General features: G+C 49.4%; 2 protein-coding genes across 2 annotated transcripts in view; one reads left to right on the top strand and one right to left on the bottom strand.

Moving 5' to 3' along the window:
* The window catches only part of PHTF1 (putative homeodomain transcription factor 1), a gene marked incomplete at its 5' end in the record, with an annotated part of 5,704 nt that extends 2,794 nt beyond the window's left edge, over positions 1-2,910 (top strand). Inside the window, 7 exon segments of the mRNA XM_009072557.1 lie at positions 1-206; positions 921-1,052; positions 1,169-1,255; positions 1,588-1,743; positions 2,090-2,185; positions 2,412-2,537; positions 2,890-2,910. The exon segment at positions 1-206 is cut by the window's left edge and continues 12 nt beyond it. Of these exon segments, the coding sequence (XP_009070805.1) occupies positions 1-206; positions 921-1,052; positions 1,169-1,255; positions 1,588-1,743; positions 2,090-2,185; positions 2,412-2,537; positions 2,890-2,910 (824 nt within the window).
* Positions 2,911-7,358: 4,448 nt separating this feature from the next.
* MAGI3 (membrane associated guanylate kinase, WW and PDZ domain containing 3) overlaps positions 7,359-23,289 on the bottom strand; it is a gene marked incomplete at its 5' end in the record, with an annotated part of 29,574 nt that continues 13,643 nt past the window's right edge. Inside the window, 11 exons of the mRNA XM_009072556.1 lie at positions 7,359-7,651; positions 8,098-8,187; positions 9,939-10,077; positions 12,913-13,056; positions 13,474-13,600; positions 13,700-13,793; positions 17,108-17,293; positions 19,066-19,251; positions 19,976-20,168; positions 21,859-21,950; positions 22,463-22,616. Of these exons, the coding sequence (XP_009070804.1) occupies positions 8,138-8,187; positions 9,939-10,077; positions 12,913-13,056; positions 13,474-13,600; positions 13,700-13,793; positions 17,108-17,293; positions 19,066-19,251; positions 19,976-20,168; positions 21,859-21,950; positions 22,463-22,616 (1,365 nt within the window). The remainder of the gene's footprint in view (positions 7,652-8,097; positions 8,188-9,938; positions 10,078-12,912; positions 13,057-13,473; positions 13,601-13,699; positions 13,794-17,107; positions 17,294-19,065; positions 19,252-19,975; positions 20,169-21,858; positions 21,951-22,462; positions 22,617-23,289) is intronic.

Raw genomic sequence — 23,289 nt, 5'->3', positions numbered from 1 at the left:
CCCTGCCATTCCTCTACAGACTCTTCCGTGCAGATAACCTGGAGCAGCTCTGCTCCATTTCTCTGAAGGAGCTTCTGCACATCTTCTGTGGAGCCCCTGCTAGTGCTCCTGTCCTCATCCTGTCTGCCATCAACTTCCTGGAGAGGCTTTGCTTAACCTGGATGTTTTTCTTCATGATGTGTGTTGCTGAGAGAACATACAAACAGGTGAGTTTAAGGGTAGTGTCACCTTCCCTGAACTGGGGCAGGTGTGGGAGCAGAACCATTCTGCTGGCACAGGAAACATGGGCAAGACAAGCAGGTCTCACCCAGCTGAAGTGTCAGAGCTGGTGTGAGGTGCCCGAGGTCAGGGAAGGCTCCTAATGATCAGTCATGAACTTAGACTTGTCAACACCTTTCCTGACCCCTGTGCTGCTGCTCTGACCTGTCCCTAAGGTCTTACCATGTGGTGTGGGAGCAGAACCATTCTGCTGGCACAGGAAACATGGGCAAGACAAGCAGGTCTCACCCAGCTGAAGTGTCAGAGCTGGTGTGAGGTGCCCGAGGTCAGGGAAGGCTCCTAATGATCAGTCATGAACTTAGACTTGTCAACACCTTTCCTGACCCCTGTGCTGCTGCTCTGACCTGTCCCTAAGGTCTTACCATGTCTCTGTTGCCCAGAGCAGCTGTGGCTGCCCCATCCCTGGGAGTGTTCCAGGCCAGGTTGGATGGGGCTGGGAGCCACCTGGGCTGGTGGGAGGTGTCCCTGTCCGTGTCAGGGGGTGGAATGAGATGAGCTTTAAGATCCTTCCAACCCAAACCAATCTATGATTTCATGAAAACAGCTTCCCCAGTGACCCTTTCTGCCAGGTACCACTAACAATCCCAAGCAATCTGGTTTGGTGGAGACTAATTTATGTGTGTTTGTGTTTTAACCTGCAGAGGTTTTTGTTTGCCAAGCTTTTCAGCCACATCACATCAGCTCGGAAAGCCAGGAAATATGAAATTCCTCACTTCAGGCTCAAGAAGGTGGAGAACATCAAGATCTGGTTATCCCTTCGCTCTTATCTGAAGGTGAGTTCTGATCCAGGGTTTGGTTATTGCAGAGGCTGTAACAGTTACAACTCTTTGGGGTGAGTTTTGGCTGCTCATCCCAGTTCAGCCCTGACCCTGTGTCCTTGTTCCCACAGAGACGAGGCCCCCAGAGGTCTGTGGATGTTGTTGTGTCCTCAGTCTTCTTACTGGCACTTTCCATTGCTTTTATATGCTGTGCCCAGGTGAGATTTTAACCTTTCTGCTTTTTAAAGTAGGGAGAACCCCCAAAGTGCTGGAGGCTTTGCTTTCACCAACCTACAAAGTGCTCAGACTGGAGCTGTTTGACCCCAAAGGAGCTGTTTGACCCCAATGTGCAGAGTTTTGCATTATTTAAGAACTCTGTCATGTTCAGTTGGAAAGGGAGGTTCATCCCCTAGAGCAAGCTCTGGGGTTTTAGTGTCACTAGGAAAATTTCAGGGCCTGGTGCAGAGGAGGAACAAGGGCTTCTGCACCTCTCCCAAGAACAGGCACATTGTTACTGACACTGGTGCTTTTTTTCCCCCCCCTAATACAGGTTCTTAAGGGCCACAAAACATTCCTGAATGCAGCTTACAACTGGGAGTTCCTGATGTGGGAGGCAGCACTGCTCCTCTTCTTACTCCGTCTGGCATCTCTGGGCTCAGAAACCAACAAGAAGTACAGTAACATTTCCATCTTGCTCACTGAGCAGGTAACTCCCTTTGGTTTGTTCTCCCTTTGGATTTGTGGGTTGTTTGGATAGTATTTCAAACCAGCCTAGTGGAATCAAACTTGAAGAAACTAACCCATGTGTTGGCCAGAAGGGAAAACATTGCCCAGCTGGGGAGGGATGAGCTGGTGACATTGGGATACACTCAGATTCTAAGGTCTCTGGGTTAAAGTGTGTTAGCCAGAGCACCTGGAGGAAAGAATGATGTATCAGTGCTCAATTCCTGCCTGTGGCTGCAGCAGCACTGCAGGAGGGACAGCAGATCCCTTAGTTAGAAGTCAGCTGGGAGCTGGTGCTGGAATCTCAACACCTGTGGTGTCTGTCACAGATAAACTTGTACCTGAAGATGGAGAAGAAGCCAAACAAGAAGGAGCAGCTATCTCTGGTAAACAATGTTCTGAAACTGTCCACGAAGCTGCTGAAGGTAGGATACTCTGCCTGAATGGCTGAAGTTTGTGGACATGGTGCCTCATGCAATGCAATGTGGTCCTGCTCTTCCCTTGTATGTGCAGTTCCTTTGAGAGAGGACACAGAGGCTGTGCAGGGCAGCACAGGCTCCCGAGCACCAGTGTGGAGCTAAAATCTGAGGATAAATTGCTTTGCTGTGGGTCAGTGCTAATGGACTCTTTGTCCTTGTCATTTCGCTGCAGGAATTGGATAGTCCATTCAGGCTCTATGGACTGACCATGAACCCACTGATCTACAACATCACACGGGTTGTCATCCTCTCTGCTGTCTCAGGAGTGATCAGTGACCTTCTAGGATTCAATATCAGAGTAAGTGTCACTGCAAACCACCAGGAACAGCTCTGGGGTCACTTCTGTACCATTGCCAGATTCCTCCTGCCCCAGCACGAAGGCTGTGGGTTTGCACAGAACACACTGGGTGAGTCTCCACCTCCCTGAGCCAGTTTTGGGGAGGAGGCCAGGGCTGATTTTAGTTTCATCCCTGCTCAGGTCAAGCTGTTAGACTCCAGGGTTTCTTCCCTTTATCCCAGTCCTCCCATGGCTCACCCTGAAATTGGAGCTCACTGAGCAGAGCAGGAGGGGCAAGGGACACTGAGTCTTAGCTGTAGCTGAAGAACATTCACACCTTGAAGATCCAAACTCACTCTCTGTCTCTTTGCAGTTATGGAAGATAAAACCATGAACCGACAGAACATCAGCCCTTGGCCTCTCTCCCAGGGACCAGAGAAGAGAACCAGCAGCATGGGCAGAAAGCAGAAATCTGTGACTGTGATTTTCAAACAGATTCTCAGTGTGTGAGAGAAGTTTTCTCTCTGCTTTACTGTTCTACAACAACCTGAATCGACTGGTCTCATGGGTGAGGTGAAATGAACCCATGGCACAGACAGCTGGACTCATGGGCCCAAGTCCTGGCAGCTGCACTGACACCAGCAGGGACTGGTGTGGGACATCAGACACCACAGCCACACAGGAGCTGTGGCTGGAGGGACACCAGTGGCTGTGACTGGGGCCACACTGCTGCAAACTGGGTGTGTGGCAAGGAGGGAGTCAGCCCTGCCCTCCCCTCCCAGCCAACCTGCCCCAAGCACACTGAAGTATTTCAGATGGATCATCCTTGGCTGCACTTATCTGACTGTGCTGAACAGTATTTCTTTAAGCTCCACGTGCTCAAGGCTTTGCCTCTTTCTCCAGAACCACCTCAGGATGCACCAGGTGAATTCCAGGTCCTGCTGTTGGTTTGTGCTGGGTCTGCTGCGAAGAAATGCTGAGTGTTTTCTGGGAACATCAGTTACAGGAGTAAAACCTTTCAACACACACTACAGGGAAATGAGCTGTAGAAGATTTCCCTGTGTCTCTTCCTGTAACTCTGAGCTCCATCCTGTCCTGCCTGCAACATCAGCTCTGCTCTGTGCTGGGAACAGCTGCTGCAGCCCCAAACTGCAATGGAACCTCACCCTGAACACCTGGGGAGGAAATCTGGGCAAAGAACAGCTCAGGCAACGACTTCCTCAGGTCAGTGTTTAGAAAGGGCATAGGAAAGAAAGAAAACGTGTTAAATTTCCTGTTACATTTCCCTTCCCCTGACTCTAGTGGCTTCTATTTATTAGTAATGAAAAGAGCAAAAACTGAGGAGCTTTTCAGAGCTTCATTCTGCAGGAGAAGAATTGTTGGTAGGAGATTGTTTACAGCTATTTTCTGTACGAGGAAAAGTTGTAAGATATAAAAGGAGATGACAATTTTTCTATAGCAAAATGTACCAATAAACCTTCAGGACAAGTATTTCATCGTTGCCAACTGTTCCTACAGGACTTGGTGACTCTGACACCACCTTTGTGGAATATTTGCTGTTTGGGCAGGGGGTGAAGGAGCCTCCCAGTAATAAAGGGAGTTTGTTTTGCAGAAAAGCAGCAAGTGTGTGGGTAACCCCTGGGTGACACCCCTGAGAGCCAACCCAAACCTGGTCACACAGGGCAGAACCAACAGGCATGAACTGGAGTTTGGTTTTAATATCTATATAAAAAATAATGAGCGATTTACAGGTCTCTCTCTAGTCAGAACCTCAGAAGTCTGTATAAAGGTGCTGTACAATATATAAACATTTACACCCAGTACATCCATACATTGCATTCCAAGGCCACATGGCTAAGTCATCTGATACAGTAAGTACAGGTACGAGGTCTATGGAAGGAGAAATCACACACAGGTAAGACATTATCAGGTCACATTAACATATAGAAAAAATAGAGTTATGGCAGGGGAATCATTTCAGTGGTGCTAATTCATCTGGTATTCAAGGTCCGGAGTTGTCACTGTACTCAGTGGTCAGGGCAAGTGCTCACAGCTCAGCAGAAACCAACCTCTTGGGGAGAACACAGGGGAATATCTACACAGGCTACTTCAAAGTATTAAATAGTTCACAGTCATACTCCACCCAGGGAGTATTTGTACGTGTTATGCTACACAGCAAACCTCAATGGATCACCTGGTGTTGAGCAGCAGAGCACAGTTCAGAGCTGCTTAAAGCCTTTTGAATTCCCAAAGTCTTTGTTTAAGAGCTGTTTGAGCAGTCAGCTGTACTTGTGAAGAATTCCACTCAGAACTGCCTCACTGTGCTTCATTAGCCTTCAAAAACATCCAGTGCTTCAAAGCCAAATGGGAGCTTTGCTCTTGCACTTTCAAAGAGTTTGAATTTGGACTAAATTAAGTAAAGCTCAATCTTTTACACTTCTTTCTCCTTCTGCCAACTGGACCAACAAGGTTCCAGCTCCAGGAGAGGCTGAGGGAGCTGGGGGTGTTCAGCCTGGAGAAGAGGAGGCTCAGGGGAGACCTTAGCACCCTCTGCAACTCCCTGACAGGAGGTTGGAGTCAGGTGGGGGTTGGTCTCTTCTCCCAGGCAACCAGCAGCAGGACAAGAGGGCACAGACTCAAGCTCTGCCAGGGGAGGGTTAGCTTGGAGATTAGGAAGAGATTTTTTAGGGAGAGAGTGCTCAGGCATTGGAATGTGCTGCCCAGGGAGGTGGTGGATTCACCATCCCTGGAGGTTTTCAAGCTGAGACTGGATGGGGCACTTAGTGCCATGGTCTAGTGACCACAGTAGGGTTGGACTTGATGATCTTTTCTTTCCAACCTGGTTGATTCTGTGATTCTATGATTCCTTTTACCACTTTTCTGCACTCATTAAAAACCTCAGATGTCAGGAAATCATCACTAAAACAAGTAAAACAACCCCTTTCAGTCTGAGCTGTTCTTACAGCTGTGGGACTGATATAGCAGCAGGTTCTGGTGGTAACATCTCTCCTTAAACCATCTCTGCTAGCCCAAACCACAGACATTGAGCCTCCTGGACCCTGTGTGTCACCTACTGAGCACTCAGATCACACACTCAACGTGACTATGGAAGAGTTCTAACATAAACAGGCAAGAAAGTCACTCAGGCAGCTGCTCTGGCAGCTGGTTCTGTCTAAGGTCAGTTTTTACCTCTACAGAGGGGAAAAAAAATGCAGTTCTTAACTAGCATTAAGTAATTAAAGATGGGACTTCAGTATCAGCTCCACACGAGGCTGAGGATGTTGAGATGCGACAACTGCAACCAAAGGAGTGATGTTATTAACAGACCCCTGAATTTTCTCTCCTCACACAGCTGTTTGCAAACCAAATCCTGAACTGAGGAAGTCAATTTTGCTGTGCTCAGACCAAGCAAAATTACAAAATTAGGTCAAACATCATTTTTAGCTACAGGGTTTGGTATTAGATATAAAAAAATTCCAGGAAACACATCCAATTGGGCACCATCAGTGGCTCATCTGCTGCCCTGGAACTGATGGAACCAACTCACCCATCCTGACCCAGCAAGAACACAAGTGTTTCCTTACGTAAACATGCAACATGCTCTGGGGAAAACACCAACTTCAGCCCCAACCTGCCTTGTCTGTGACTGGAATCCACGTGGGAAGGAGAAGATTGACTGGATACAGTAGATAACTTGGCACAAGAACAGGAAGTGAGTCAGGACCACATTGGCAATAGAGGCATTAAATAAGGTTGTTGGGAACTCACAGCACTGGGAGAAGCTGCAGCAGTGCAAGGTTGGGAGCAGCAGACACTGCCTGCCAGGGGACACGGGGACAGCAGCTCATGGAAGAGGTTCATTGAAGCAATCCAAAAGGTCCTTCATGCAGCTTAGATAATTTAAGAACAAATCAAATACTTTTCTCTCCCCTCCTCTAACCAGTTTCTGAGAAAAAAAAAAAACAAACAAACCCAGGACAACTGTGTGAAAAGAAACAAAGCTCTGAATGACCCTTAATAGAAACTCAATTAAAACATGTTCTAAAAAACAGTGTCAGTCAGTCACACCCGTTTTCCAGCCACTCCTGCTGCTGGGGTGCCCTTCCACCCCCCAGGGACCCTCCACGGCCCAGGAGTGATCGGTGTTTTCCTCACTGGGGAACTCCTCTCAGACTGGGAAGTTCCATCTTTGGTTTGGTGGGGCAGCTCCATGTGCCTCTCTCCGTGGTGTCTGCTCAGCATCACAGTCTCCTGTGTTTCCACCCACCTGTGTTTCTCCATGGAAAGCAGTGGGATGTTGGAAAGGCTGGAAGTTTTGAACCTGCTGGACCCTGCCTCTCCAGAGCTGGCCTTGCTCAGTAAGTCATCCTCAGAGGCATTTCTCCTGGAGCCCCTGAATGGAAGGGTGTTCCCATCAAACGCTCCGGAGTGTCGCTCTGCAGACCACCCTTCCCTCTTTCCTGCAGTTTTCTGCTTCATGTCTTTCCTGGTGACTCCAGGTTTACCATTTCCACCTTTCAGCTGCTCGACAGTCACCTTATCCTCTGCAGCTCTCCTGCCCATGGGTTCTGTGCTTCCTGGCTTCCCCAGATGCCTTTGGGGACTGGCTGACCTTCCTGGATTTCCAGTGGAATACTCTCTTTTGTCATTATTGTTCATCCCTAGTTCTGTGGGTTTACTCTCACTCCTCCTGGGACTGTCAGGTTTATGTGAGAGCTGGTTTCTCTCAGGATCCCCTTTCCTGGGGCTGTTGAATCCCACCTGAGGGAGTCCCTCAGCAGCCCCTGGCTTTGCTGGACTGGCAGATCTGTCCCTTCTGGTCGCTGCTTCCAAACTACCTTTTTTAGTGATTCCAAACCCAGGACTGGAGGGACATTCCCATCTGTTCTTTGCTCTCTGGGGAGAAGACTGAGGCTTCCTCTCACACTGGTTCTCAGTTAAAGTGCTTATCTTGTCAGGCACAGTGTTCTCTGCTTGTTCCAGTTCCTCAGACAGCTGAACTCTGCTTAAAGTTTCTCCTGGTACTGGGAAATAACACACTTCAGATGGGGAAGCAGAATGGGAAGATGGAGGTAATGGTGACTGCTCTTCATATATTACATTTGACGAAGATGGATTGTAGCTATCCCAATCACCTGGAAGTGAACAGCAAAGAGGTTTGATAAATAACCACACAACGAGCCATAACCACTACATAGCTCTACATTTTAGAGCCTCAGCAGCAAACTATGAGTTCCATTTAGAAAACATTCTGTAGGACATATTCTCAAAGCCTTATTTAGTCAGATTTCTGTCCTGTGCTGTTCTACAACAACCCTGAGGATGTGAGCATGGAAAAACACTCGTGCTCAGAGTGCTGCCTGATCTCTGCAGGGCTGACATGGTCCCAGATCAAAACAATTTTAGAGCCTACACAGCAAAATTTCAAAATAGCAAAGTCCCTGACCTACATCGTTTAATCAAACTAAATGAACTGGAACTGTTACGCTCAAAGAAATCTGAAACAGTGAAAAGTTGAGGTTATTCATAGCTTTGCACTTTAACACTAGGAAGAGATGAAACACAAGACATGCAGATTTACCAAGTCTTTAAGGAAAAACCAAGAAAAGCACTGAAAGCCCTTAATGTTGCTCAGGTTTCACGTAGGGACACAGACTGGAAGGAGCCAAACCTGAAGGAGGAAGAGAAAAAGCCCAGAACTACATACCAAAAAAAATCACAGGGTACAGCAAGCAAGATTTCAATCAGAAACGTGTGATTAACAGCAAGGCAAGAGGCAACACAACCATTCCCACTCCACCACCTCCTGCAGCACATCCCAGGGCCCATGGTGGACAGAGGGCAGGGCCAGATGTGCTCCAGAGGTTCCCTCAGATTGTGTGTGATTCTCCCTCAGGCTCAGGACATTTCTGTGAACAAGAGGCCCAGGAGTGATCCCAGAGAAGCACTGCAGAGCCCTCGTGGTGTGGGATAAACACTGCTGGAATCACACGGAGCTGCTGGTGAGGAGAGAGCAGGAGGTGCCTCCCTCTGTCTCAGAAATGCCTCGTTTTGAAGAGAATCTCACCACAGAAGCACAGAATATCCTGAGCTGGAAGGGACCCACAAGGATCATTGAGTGCAACTCCTGTCCCTGCATAGGTCACCCCAAAGTCCCACCATGTCCCTGAGAGCAAACAGTCCCTGAGCTCTGTCAGCTTTGGGGCTGTGACCAGTGCCCTGGGGAGCTGCTCAGTGCCCAAACACCTCTGGGGGAAGAACCTTGTCCTGACATCCAACCTAACCCTGTTCCAGTGCCCAAACACCCAACCAGAAGCTTCACCAGAGCACAAAGCAGACTGTACTTAGCTCTCCCCCTCGCTGAGGAGGTAATTTGAGGTGAGCAGGCCCAGGCAGGACTCGTGTAAGCTGCCCCAGCACAGCCCTGGCAGCACAGATGGGCTGATTCCATGCCATGGAATTCCCTGATCTCCCTGTGCTGGGCAGGTGGGAGCAGAGGGATGTTCAGAGCCCTCTTCCAGCTCCCAGGAGGAAGGAAATGGAGACAGCTCTGAGCAGATTTCACCCCTTGAGTGAACAGCAGTTGCTGCCTGTAAATGAGCACACAAAGTATTTGGTAGCTCAGACTGTGTTTGGGGTTGGAAAGGATAAACTCAGGGTTGGTCACAGTGATGGAAAACTCTTGATCAGGAAAAGTGACCCTATGGGTTAGGAAGTTTACCAGCAGCACCAGAGGTTAAAGGACCAAAATGCATATTTGGAAATATCTTTGCTTTAAATTGCTGCCACAAGTCTTTGATGTGCAGTTTAGGGGTTGAGTCAGACCCAAAATCATCAGTTCTGAGCTCTGCAACCATTTGCTTTCTGTCCTTTCTTTTTTTAACTGGGCTATGGAATTGTCCTTTCCTGCTGGAGATGCAGAAACCACCTTTAATCCCACCAAATCTCTCTGGAGAGCAAAGCTGTCCCTCTGCTGCTTCCAAGGGTTGGCTTTGGAAAGCAAAGCATTCCATAATTCAGAGCTCTAAACCCAGGGAAGTCAATCTGTGCAGAAACAAGATTGTAACCACAGAGGCATTTTGAACTGATTGCTGCTCCACAGAGAATTTTCATTTCAATTACAAGGCAATCAGGGTTAATCAGCACATTTTTATAGGGCAACTTGATTAGAGCTTGGACAGAGGTGAGAAACTGATGACAAAGAGGCAACAACTTCACACTGTGACATATTCCTACGCACTTGTGTTAGTTTTCACAGAAATATTCTTCATGTTTTGAAATATTTCAACTTTTATCTTGGAATTTATCCTGTGATGAAGGGAACTGCCAACTGCTGCAGGGAAGGAGCAGCAGAGTCTCCTCATCCCACTGTCCTCCCCTGCCTTGGACCCTCAGGACCAAACAGCCCTGGAGACAACATACTGTGATCTGGTATCAATCCAGTCCCTGGTCTCAGCAGCAGCAAAACTTTGTTCCCTCCAGCCTGAATCAGCTCGATGGCTCGTGTGTGAGTGATCCCTTGGGTGGGTTCTCCATTGATTTCCACAATTTGGTCACCAACCTGATGAGGAAAGAGCAAAAAGGTTTAGTCTTGGGGCATCTCTGGCACTGCAAACTGGGTTTTAATTTAGAGGCAAATGCTTCTGTTTAACAACTCTCAGAGGTACTGGGCAGATAATTCCAGCTCGCACCAACCTCCCAGGCTGCTGGAAAGGGGTTGGAATAGCATCTCCCAAAAAAGGGCCGTGAAACCTACTTGGCATTGCACGGAGCAGCCAAGGGATGTCACTGCTGTGTAAGGCGAGTGGCTCACACAGCCTGGCTGGGCTCTGCTAAGTAAACTCTGCCAAAGGAGGTCACTGCTGGCTCCTCATCGGGCAGGACAGGCAGGGACACTGCGACGTGCTCAGCTGCCACCAGCCGGGCGAGAAATTCCTCTTTCCAACCTTAAAGCACAGCCAGACACGGACACCATTTCCAGAGGAGGAGGGAGAAAAGCTGAACGACGTGAGAAGTGTGAATTACCTCAGGCTGGATGAGCTCAGCCTCTCTGTGCTCCCAGCAGAGCTGCTGGGGACACATGGCACATCCCTGCCCAGTGAAGGGTTCAGAGCCAAGTGCTGGGAAGGGGAGCTGGAACAGCTCCATGTGAAATCCCTGTGGGAGCTGGAGCTCTCTCAGCAGGATCCTGCTGCCTCTGCCCCCCCAGCAACCCATGGCACAGCTGTCTGTGCAAAGCAGAGTGCACTGAGCTGGCTCCTACATTACAGTATCACAGAATATTCAGAGTTGGAAGGGCCTACAAGGATCATCATTCCAACTCCAGGCCCTGCCCAGGACACCCCAACACTGCACCCTGTGCCTGAGAGCATTGGCCAAACACTCCGGGAGCTCTGTCAGCCTTGGGGCTGGTGACCACTGCCCCAGGGAGCTGTTCCAATGCTCAACCACCCTCTGAGAGATGAACCTTTTCCTAATATCCATCCTAACCCTGTTCCAGTGCCCAGACACCTCTGGGAGAAGAACTTTTGCCTAACATCCAAACTAACCCTCCCCTGACACATCTCTAGCCATTGCCTGTGTCCTGTCACTGTCCCAGAGAGCAGAGATCAGTGCTGTCCCTGCACTGCCCCTCGTGAGGAAGGTGCAGACCTCAATGAGCTCTACCCTCAGGCTCCTCTTCTCCAGCTGAACAACCTTTTGGCTGCTCTAGCCCAGAAAGCAAAGCCCTGAGGCTCAGTGTGACACTACTTGAAGGAGGAATACAAGAGAAAATATTAGCCCTGAACACGACACTTGTGTAGTCTCTCAAGGATGAGGGGAAAAAGCTAATTGCTGTGAAGAACAGGATAAGAGAAGTTAACAATACTCAGAATTCCACAGCCAATTAAGCCTCACAGCAAGGATCTGTGTCAGCTCCATCCTGCAGACACAGCACAAACGGAGGCAGAGCCTTGTGCCAGCAGCCACATGTGCAGGGCAGCACCAGGATGGCATCTCATGGGCACCTGGCTCAGGTCAATGCTCCAGCCTCTGAAAATCTACCATCTCATGGGCACCTGGCTCAGGCCAGTGCTCCAGCCCCTGAACATCTACCATCTCATGGGCACCTGGCTCAGGCCAGTGCTCCAGCCCCTGAACATCTACCATCTCATGGGCACCTGGCTCAGGCCAGTGCTCCAGCCCCTGAACATCTACCATCTCATGGGCACCTGGCTCAGGCCAGTGCTCCAGCCCCTGAACATCTACCATCTCATGGGCACCTGGCTCAGGCCAGTGCTCCAGCCCCTGAACATCTACCATCTCATGGGCACCTGGCTCAGGCCAGTGCTCCAGCCCCTGAACATCTACCATCTCATGGGCACCTGGCTCAGGCCAGTGCTCCAGCCCCTGAACATCTACCATCTCATGGGCACCTGGCTCAGGCCAGTGCTCCAGCCCCTGAACATCTACCATCTCATGGGCACCTGGCTCAGGCCAGTGCTCCAGCCCCTGAACATCTACCATCTCATGGGCACCTGGCTCAGGCCAGTGCTCCAGCCCCTGAACATCTACCATCTCATGGGCACCTGGCTCAGGCCAGTGCTCCAGCCCCTGAACATCTACCATCTCATGGGCACCTGGCTCAGGCCAGTGCTCCAGCCCCTGAACATCTACCATCTCATGGGCACCTGGCTCAGGCCAGTGCTCCAGCCCCTGAACATCTACCATCTCATGGGCACCTGGCTCAGGCCAGTGCTCCAGCCCCTGAACATCTACCATCTCATGGGCACCTGGCTCAGGCCAGTGCTCCAGCCCCTGAACATCTACCATCTCATGGGCACCTGGCTCAGGCCAGTGCTCCAGCCCCTGAACATCTACCATCTCATGGGCACCTGGCTCTGCTCCACGCTCCAGTCCCTGAAAATCTACCATCTCATGGGCACCTGGCTCAGCTCCATGCTCCAGCCTCTGAAAATCTATCAGCTGCATGCTGATAGATTTTCAGAGCACCTGGCTCAGCTCCATGCTCCAGCCTCTGAAAATCTAGCTCTGGGCAATAGCCACAGTCTCACATGCCATTGTTCTTTGCTCTTGCAACCATGTATTTTGGTTTTACTACAACACCTGAATTCCTTACACAAACAAGAATTAATATAGTACTTGGAAAAAAAAAAAGGTTTTTATGTCCATCTCTGTCCAGTTTGAATGTCCAGAGCTGTTTAGGTGTCTCCTCCAACAGCCCAGAGCCACAGCACTGCTGTCCCTGCACAGGGACAGCTGCAAGGAGGGCAGAGGCCTGGATGGTTCTGGGACCTGGATGGTTCATGAGAAAACCAAGTTTGTTGCCACTAGGGGCAAATTAATGTGTCAAAATGCCAAGTGGACCAAGGAATGGAGCAGAGGCCAAACTCACGTGCACTCGCCCGTCCTTGACCGCGGGGCCATCCTCGGCCAGGCGCAGGATGAACAGGCCCATGTTGTACTCCTTTCCCCCTCTCAGGCTGAATCCAAACCCTCGAGGGCCCCTCTCCAGCTCCACTGGGAAACAGCCAGGACTCTGTGGGGAGTCAGAGGGAGAAGGAAAGAAATAGGCATGAGGCCCTGTAGGCACATTGAAACGTTTGTTTTCCTGTATTTTGAGACTCTAAACTGAATTCAACCAGCTCAGGTGTGACTGTGGGTAATGGTTTCATGCTAAGGCTAAACACACACAACATCTGTGGTAGCTCCATTACAACCGGTTTCTGTTCCTTTTGTCATTGTAATGAGAATTCAACTACCCCATAACAGTTAAAACATGAGCAGAACGATCTGTGAGACACTTCAGTGCATGTTTACACACAACTTTTCCATCCAGATCGGACAGGGCGATGATTTATTGCTCTGCTTTCGAGCACTCCATGGCAATGCCACTGCAGTGACCTGATGGATGAGTGTCCTGCTGTCTCCACTCCCTCTGGGTGGATCCCTGTACCTGGGAGTGACGACTGCCAACGACTGCAGCAGCTCCAGCATCCGACTGCACCACGTGCTTGTGCTCGGGCCAGGACAGTCGGTAAGCACCAGAAACCTCCTTCCCAGCTTCACCTTCTGTAGCTCCCCTGAGGAGAGGTGACAGGATGTGGATGTTACCTTCACAGGGCTCCCTCTGGCCAGTTCCTGCTGTTCTCAGCCCCTCTCCCCAGGCCCGAGCTCTGTACCTGTCGGTGCTGAGCTGTGCTGGCCCCAGTGCTCGGTGCTGCGGTGCTGGGCTCTGCCTGGCTGAGTTTGTCCCTGATGGAGGACCACGGTGCTCTGCAAAACAACACCAACAGTCAGGGCTTCCCCACCCCACAGACAGCACCACCAGTGCTGGAGCTGCTGCTCCCAGTGCTGGAGCTGCAGCACCTTGGGCTGAGCTGAGCTCACTCACACACACACACAGGGAGAGGATTTTCCGAGCCAGGGACACAAGTGCAGCTTGCTGGTTCCATGGAATGCAATTCTAGGAATTTTGTTCTTATCTCTGCTGCTTTTCCTCAGGAAACAACATGATCTTAACAGATCCTGACATGGACAGATGGATTTTAGCCTGTCTGCAAGGTGATAAAGGCCAGGAGGGATCAGAGCTGGTCAGATCCAGGAATTGGTTTGGATGTTTGATACAATAACATTTTTAAGAGATGAAGAACAATGTCCATTTGAGAAATAGCCCTTTGTAAAGGTAAAGGAATGAGGATCTGCAGGAGCAATGGGAATTAGGAGGTGAAGGCCTAAACTGAGTTTAAGGCACAAGGAGAGTTTGCTGCTGCCCAGGCAAGGTGAGGAACTGGTCCCACAGCCTCACTGAGGGCACAGGTTCACTGGCAGGTTAGCAACAGGAATCTTGAAGTGTTTTTCCTTCTCCAAAAAGCTAAGTAAAAATTCAAGTATCATAACCATTTAATAAAATCTTTTAACATAGCTTATTTTCCCTCCCACAGAAAACACAGTGGCTATGCACTCTATAATAAATCCAGTTCATTTATGAAAAAAAAACTGTTTCAGGATACAAAATCACTGTGCCTTAAAAGCATAAGGAGCCACAGTCTGTGCAAAAAGCTGCCTCTTAGCTAGAGCCTGAATGGCAAAGAGTGGCCCAAGCTGAACTCATGTCCTGAATTAGAAGCTCCAACTCCTTTCCCTTAGAAGGGTTAAGAAAATAAACCCAAGCACCAAAAGCAGAGATGTTCCAGCTCTGTTAGGTGCAGCACATCACTGCTCTGCTCAGCCAAGAACAAACAAGCTCCATTAAAACCTAGGAATTGTTCAAGCATCTTAAGGAAAGGGAAAACAAAGCATATTGGACTGAATTTCTCAGGTACACAAGACCTCCTGAGCTCTGCTCAGGACTGCCTGGTGCTATTCCTAGGCCATGCCTTCAAGAGGTTTTTCTCTAGAGACACAAAATGTCAACTTTTACTCCTGGTTTATCCTCCGATTTTTAATTTAGAAGCACAGGCAAGAAAAATGCCATCTGTTTGTACAAATCCTGCAGCCCTCTTTGCAGCCTGCTCCAGCTCACACATGACAAAAGCTGACAGGCTCCTGCCTCTGTGAGAAATGTTAGAGAATCTCTTCTGGCGCATGAAGGGGAATTCATTTCTGCACATGAAAAGCAAAGATCACAGGTCTGAGAGAGCTGGGAGGGAGAGGGAAGGGGACAAGGCACTGGTCTCAAAGGACTGGGGAACAGCAAACCCTGCCAGGGTTTGTGCTTTGGGAGAATGAACAGCTCCTGGCAAAAAAAGGGCATTTTGCTGTTTGGAGCTGCATCTTCCTCGGCGTGAAGCACCTGAGTGAGGCTGAGCTCTCCCTGCAGTGCCTCAAGGCCTGACTCACTCCCATCCACGCTGGTTTGCTGTGAGCTACACTCTGTTCCTGCAGCTACATCAAGGAGCATTTGAGAGTGCAGATATATTCCCACTCCAGTGGAAGAGGTTCTGCTTCTTTCTCCTTCGTTGTCACAAAAATCCTTTACATCTCACACACACCAACTGCAGCTCCCCTAAGCCACAGATTTTTCCTGACTGATCTTCACTCTGGTTTTACCACCTGCTGCTGAGGAGTTTTTTTTCCCCCCTTGCTTTGTTGAGCCTCTCCAGGTTCTGGTTTTATCTCTACATTTTGGCTTCAAATCTGTAATGGAGGCAGTTCTGACACAGAGTCCAGGTAAGGTCATGCATAAATTATTGCTAAAAACATGATAATCAGCAAACTTGTTCTGAAAACACAGTGGAAGGTGTTGCTGCCCATGGCAGGGGGTGGAATGAAATGGTCTTTAAGGTCCTTCCAACCCAAACCAGTGTGGGATTCTCTGATGAAAAGCTGCAGAGAAACAGATCTAATGCAACCAACTTCAGCTGCTTTATAAACATCACCCTGGGCAACTGCTTTGAAGTGTGTCCCTTCAAACTGGAATGAACCAGATTTGATAAAAATACAAATCCTAATAGAAAAATAACAATTTATAGAGGTCTCTCTGCTTCAAGCATTGAGGAAAAGGAACATTAAGTCTTTGAAATTCCATGTTACAGGCTGAGATAGCATGTTAAATATTTGCAATGAATGCGAAATGAGAGAATCATCTCTTGACTTCATTCACTCTCTGGCTTCAGGTATTTATTATTTAAGAGGTGAAGAAAGTCAACTTCTGGCAAAATAACGACAGGGAGTTTAATTAAACCCATAAGCAACAAGGCAGAAAAATGCAGGGCTGGAAAAGAGCTTTTCTCTTCAAATGAGTGGGTTTTACACATTCCTTATGACCTGTTTGCACAGAAATAATCCTGGAGTGCACATGGTGCTGCATGGGAACTGCCACCAAAACAGCCTCTAAAATGGGGCTCACTTTGCTGTCAGGTGACACAGCAGCTGCATGTGAGGGATCTGCAGGAAAAATCCTGCCAAGGCCTTTTTTCCACATGCTGAGACTTTTCCAAAGGGTAGTTCTGGCAGACAGAACCGTGGGATGTTTCTGTTGTATCCCAGGGATGTAGCATTAGGCAATTTGTGGGTTTTAACATGGCAGAAAGGAAAAGCTCAGGGTCTAAATGGAGAGGTTTGCAAAGCAGGAGTTCCTGCAGCCTTGGAGCAGGGACAGAGTTTCCCAGGAGCACCAGCCCCTGTGGGAACAAAGCTCCTGCAGCACCTGCAGCAGCACTGTGCAGTGGGGACAAGATTTGCTCTCAGGAGAGCTCATTTCTCTTTGACTGGAGAGTACAAGGCCTGCACAGGATGCATTCCCACATGAGCAGCTCTACCTCTCTCACCTGAAAAACCATGAGAATTTCTCTCTGCATCGTGTTGTTAAAACTTGCATCTTCTTTTAGGGTATAAACACCTTGGCAGCTGCCTCTCCCTGCCCCACCTGCCTTCAGCTCTTCCAGAGCAAGCAAATGAGCTTCCAACTCATCCAACTTCCAGGAGCTGGACTCAGTGATCCTTGTGGATCCCTTCCAACTCAGGATTTCACTCTCTTTAATTTCCAAACCTCTTCCAACACTCCATTGAAGCGAATGAACTTCAGAAGTGCTGAACACCACTCTGGCAGTGTGGTGACACCCCCATCACCTGCTGGGGCTCCTTACCTTCCTCAGCCACCACAGTGAGGGTGACCACGTTGCCTGCATCCTTGATGAGCTGCACGATGCTGTCGTGGGAGAGCTCCACGATGGACTGGCCGTTCACCGCCGAGATGCGATCGCCCACCTTCAGCTTCCCACACTGGTCAGCTGGGCTGCCCTCGATCACCCGCCCGATCTTGTGGGGAATCACTGGCAACCAACAGAGCACAGCAACACCTTCACCCCCACAGAACCACAGAGGGGAAGGGCCTCGAGGAGCTGACACATGAGGAGTAGCTGAGGGCACTCGGTCTGTTCAGTCTGGAGGAGACTGAGAGGAGACCTCATGGCTCTATGCAACCTCCTCGCGAGGGGAGTGAAGGGGCAGCTCTGATTTCTGCTCTCTGGGACCAGTGACAGGACACAGGGAATGGCCTCAAGTTGTGTCAAGGGAGGTTTGGGTGGATATTAGGAAAAGGTTCACCCCAGAGGGTGTCTGGGCACTGAGCAGCTCCTCAGGGCAGTGGTCACTGACAGAGCTCAAGCAGCATCTGGATGATGCCTAATTGTCCTCACCTTGAGCACTGGGAGCAGTTTGGGGCACCAAGAAAGATCTAAAGCTATTAGAGAACATCCAAAGGAGACTATGAAGGTGGTGAAGGGTCTGGAGGGGCCACACAAGGTGTGTGTGAGGGCACTGGGGTTGTTCAGCTGGGGAAGAGACTGAGGGCAGAACTCATTGGGGTCTGCAGCTTCTTCCTGAGAGACAGCACCAATCTCTGCTCTCTGTGACAGTGACAGGACACAGGGAATGGCTGGAGCTGTGTCAGGGGAGGTTTGGGATGAATACTGGGAGAATGTTCTTCCCCCAGAGGTGTTTGGGCACTGAACAGCTCCCCAGGGCAGTGGTCACAGTCCCAAGGCTGACAGAGCTCCAGGAGTGTCCAGGACAACACTCTCAGGCACAGGGTGGATTTTGGGTGTCTTGTGCAGGGGTTGGAGTTGGACTCAATAATTCTCAATAATTCTTGTGAGCCCCTTCCAATTCCAAATATTCTGTGATTCTCTGAATCTGTGTAGTCTCTGTGATTCTCTGAATCACAGAATATCCTGAGAGCTGGAAGGGACCCACAAAGACCCACAAGGATCACTGCAGTCTAACTCCCAGCCCTGCCCAGGACAATCCCACCATGTGAATGTCAGGTAAGTGTCACACAGATCCAGAATTGCCACAGTCATCCCAGAGAGTGTTGCTGCTCCAAAGGGTGGCAGTGCTAGCACAGGAAAAACCTGCAACTGATGAGGAATGCTTCACTGGGAGTGAAGGGAAATGCCAACTCAACAGCACGGCCTTGTCACGTACAGGGTGTTGTGCCTCAAGGAAAACATGGGAAGGAAATGGGTCACATCTGCAGAGGGATGAGAGGGACTGTGTGTCCCCGGAGTGCTCCAGAGCAGTTGGTTTTGCCACTCAGAATGTAACTTTCCATTTCATGCATCGACCCTGGAGCACTGGGTGGACTCAGAGACTATTATGGGGAAGACAGGCTGAGAAAGTTGGGGCTGTTCAGCCTGGAGAAGAGAAAGTTTTGTGGAGACCTCAGAGCAACCTGCCAGGAGCTGAAGGGGCTCCAGGAAAGCTGCAGAGGGATCTGTGTTAGGAACTGCAGGGACAGGACAAGAAGTGATGGGGAGACATGGAAAGAGGGAAATTTAGATTAGGTATTAGAAGATGTTTTTTCCCTGTGAGGGTGGTGAGGACACTGTCCCAGGCTAGGGAGGCTGTGGCTGCCCCAACTCTGACAATATTCAAAGCCAGGTTGGATGAAGCCTTGAGCAACCTGCTCTGCTGGGAGATATCCCTGCCCAGGGCAGGGGGTTGGGGCTGGATGATCTCTAAGCTCCATCCCAACCCCTGAACACACCATGATTCAGCCACACGAGACTGGGCTGTGGCAGAGCCACCAGGACAAGGCACTTACCCCCAGGAGGAGGTTTGTTCTTGGAGGTAAGGATGACAAAGCCAAAGCCTTCGTTCTCCTTGCGCTGCAGACGCACATCGTACACCTCTGGGCAGGGCTGGTTTGTGAACTCCACGCGATTCGGCCGAGGAGAGCCATTCTGGGCCAGGCCAGGCTGTGCCTCCTCCTCCTCAGCTTGCTTTTCCCCTTGCAGGTAAGAGCCAAGCAGCAAATAAGGAACAAACCACACTGCTGTTTCACCAGACAACACCAGCACAAGTGTGCGGCTTGGGGTTGGTGCCAGCATGGCGTAGCAATAGTGGTCAGTAATCAGAGCAGGGACTGGTGTCAGCTCCAAATCCCATCCAGCTCTGCCAGTCCTTGAGTCATGGGCAATAATCTTGTCTGAACTGCCAATCTGGACACTGATCTAAAAGTGTACAATCAGGGGATGGTGCCCTGGATCATCTCTGATTTGAAGACACTTATTCTAGAGACACACTGATGTCAAAGCCTGAGGCTATGACACGTGGAAGGTGTCCCTGCCCACATCAGGGGCTTGGAATGAGATGAGCTTTAAGGTCCCTTCCAACCCAAACCATTCTGTGATGCACAAAAAGCAGATTGGGTCATTACTCAATTTCCATAGCATTAGTGGCTGTTCTACCTGCAAAAAAACCTGAAGAAATCAGCCCTGAATCCTAATTTTCAGAGCATTCCCTGTGTGAGCAGTGCACATTAGGAAGCAGCAGCTTACTCCAGTCTGCTTTTCTGCACTTACTCAGAGTTCCAGCTGACCCTCCTCACTCTCAGCCTGCTCAGCCATGGTGTGCAACAATTTCAGAGCAGCTTTAGTGGATTTGGCTACAAACCCCCAAGGTTCTTTCCCCAGCTATGTGCCCTGCAGCCCCTGGGGCAGGCAGACACCTACCCCCGAAGAAGATCTTCCTCCGGACGGTGAGCAGCACTTGGCCATTCCGTGCAGCACTGGTCATCAGATCCAGGACCTGCTTGTGTGATTTCCCTTTGACAGGGACCCCATCGATGCACATCAGCTCATCCGCTGCGCGCAGCCTCCCGTCCTTCTCTGCTGCCCCCAGCGGGATGATGGCTCCGATATAAATCTGCCAGCAGAGCACACTCAGGGGCTTTGAACAGCAACATCAACTCATCACAGCACGTAATGCTTGGAATCCAGGTGAATCCAGGCACATCAGGACATTTGGGAAGGTGTTTTTCAAGATTATCTGATTGTCCAACTCCAGCAGAGACACAGCAGAGTGTGCTCTGCATGAGTGACTCAGGGGCACAATCTGGGGATTCAAAACCTTCAGGAAATCATCGAATCCTAGAATCAACCGAGTTGGAAAAGACCTCCAAGATCATCAAGTCCAACCCTACTGTGGTCACTAGACCATGGCACTAAGTGCCCCATCCAGTCTCAGCTTGAAAACCTCCAGGGATGGTGAATCCACCACCTCCCTGGGCAGCACATTCCAATGCCTGAGCACTCTCTCCCTAAAAAATCTCTTCCTAATCTCCAAGCTAACCCTCCCCTGGCAGAGCTTGAGGCTGTGCCCTCTTGTCCTGCTGCTGGTTGCCTGGGAGAAGAGACCAACCCCCACCTGACTCCAACCTCCTGTCAGGGGGTGGCAGAGGGTGAGAAGGTCTCCCCTGAGCCTCCTCTTCTCCAGGCTGAACACCCCCAGCTCCCTCAGCCTCTCCTCATGGCACTTGTGCTCAGTCCCTTCACCAGCCTCGTTGCTCTTCTCTGGACCTGCTCCAGCCCCTCAATGTCCCTCCTGAGCTGAGGGGCCTAGAACAAATAGATCCTTAAACCTTATATCCATGAATTCTGCTCTTTTGAGCATATTTGTCAGCTTGTTAAAAAGCCCAATTTGTGAAACAAGCATACACTGTGAACTTATTATACATATGATTTCCCAGACATTAGTGAAACAAAAACCTCTGTCGTTCACTCTACTTACTCCATTTTTTTAAACTGGGCCAGAATGATTGGGGAAGAAGCAAAAGCTTTTGAAAGAGCTCAAATTTACTTCTGAAAAGCTGCTCAGATGGTTCTATCCTTCAAGTTGTTTCAGTGCTGAGCTTTGGGTGATTAGATAATGAATTCAAACATTATCAATTCTACCCCCACCTCACAAAGTGCTGCTAAATATACCACAGATAAGAACATCACACACTATTTCATAGGCTCGAATCACTTTCAGATTAAATGAAAGATTAAGGATAATTACAGCCAGCACTTGTTGGAGGTTAAGCAATGGTGGGCAGATCATCTCTACACAGCACTCATGACATCAGCCCCACACTTCCCAACAGCTATGGCTGTTATGGAAACAAAACACCACAAATGCTAGAAAGTGCAACATGAAGTAACATTCTTTGGGTTTGCTCTTTTCTTTAAATGCATGTTAGGGTGGGAAGATAAAAAAGGTTAGCACTGGATCACAGCTGGGAATGGAAAAATTGAATTCCTTCACTGTAATCAGAAAACAATCTAGGGGGAGAGATTCCAAAAGTTTTTCCTCTTAACTTGACAGTGGAAGGAATGGCCCCTGACATATGGTACAAGTCTTAAGGCTTTATCCCAGAGGGAAAGGTTTGCCTTTTTGGAATTACAGTCTCCTAAACCCTGCCCTTGGAGAACCAACCATCCAGGGGTGTCTGTGCTGGCCTTTGCTCAGCTGCCTCCACTCAAGGCATTTTTCAAATTCAGAGGGAAAAGTGGGGGGAAAAGATCATCAAGTCCAAGCTCATCACACACAGGTAGCTATGAACAGCTTCACTTACAGGCTGATCTGGTCCATCCCCTCCAAGCACACGGAAGCCAAAGCCTGACTCTTGTTTTCGCAGGAAAACATCCAAATCTCTTGTGTTTGGAGCTAAGGAAAAACAACATTTCAAAAGGTGTAAGGAGCTGGGTGGGATTATTGAAGGATTATGCTGTGCTGGTGCCTTCTCAGTTGTCTCATTGACAAAACAGTAACCAGAATAATCAAACAGTCAAATCTTCAGTGACATTCTCTTTCCAAACTGGAAAAATCAGTTTTGAAAGGAGAAATCACAGCTACATTCTGTGTAAAAGTCAGTTTAACACAACTCAGAGCTATTTCCATAACCTCTGAAAAGGGCAGGTTTGCTGCAGAACTAGCTCATCCTTGAGGCCATGTCTGTGATTAACTGTTTTATTGCAAATATGCTTAAAACATATTTTATTGGGGTTTATTTTTTGTACAAAGGTGTGCCACAGCTTTCTAATTTCTGTATGAATTAGGCATTAAAATGCTTTATCCACAGGAGGTTAAGAATCTCAGTAACAAAGTCTCAGCAGCTTTAGCACCCATAAGGCAAGGAAGAAATTCCTTGGTAATTGAGTTGCAGATGAGGTACTCACGTTTATCTTCATACAGAGTCTTGGATTTCAGGTAGACTTCTGAAGGGTCCAGTTTGGGAGAGCCTGATCGCACAGCAGAGGGTGGGAAGGGCATGGGCTGTGGGATGGGATCACTCACAGCTTCCAAACTCCCTGAACTGTCCTGCTTGTCCTTCTGAAACAGCCCCAAAAACTCCATATTAAAATCAAAGCTGAACTGAACTCGTGGGTGCAAAGACAATGAACAGCAGGAAGTGACACAAGGGAATAGGGGAATAAAATTACGACCCAAGGCAGCTTTGCCAGTGGATGTGTCTGAGCAGAGCACTCAAGTCTTCCTCACTGGGACAGAGATTTCTACTGGAGATTGGGCTTAGAAAGAGGGTTTGAAGTGACTGATGCTCAGAGAGGAGCAAAGCTAGGCAGATCCTGCTGGTTGCTGACACATGGGCTGAAGTGGAGCGAACAGGATCAGGTTTGGAGAAGACCCTGACCCCTCAGCAGGCACCTGTGAAATCCTGGACCACAGTCCAGCACCGTGGGCACACACACTGCTCCACAGGCACTGCCTCTTCCCTCTGCCAAGCACATCCCCACGAGCACCAGAGGTGTTCCCTCCACGAGCTGTTTGCTGTCCCAGGGGCAGGAGGAACACACCTGGGCAGTGTGAAGCATTACCAAGCCACAATTTGTCTTTCCATGATCTGAGAGCTGCAACACTCCCACTGGTATTTCACCAGGAAAGGACACCAAGCATTCTTGTGGCATCTCACCCGAATTTATGCACCAAAGTAACTCTAAACACTTACTCTGGGCTGAAAGCAGCCTGGAAAACTGGCACATGGCAA

Source organism: Acanthisitta chloris, unplaced genomic scaffold (assembly GCF_000695815.1).
Source record: "Acanthisitta chloris isolate BGI_N310 unplaced genomic scaffold, ASM69581v1 scaffold3404, whole genome shotgun sequence".
Taxonomy (NCBI): Eukaryota; Metazoa; Chordata; class Aves; order Passeriformes; family Acanthisittidae; genus Acanthisitta; species Acanthisitta chloris.
Note: the sequence above shows the minus strand (reverse complement) of the source record. Positions and strands in the feature narration are given on the sequence as shown.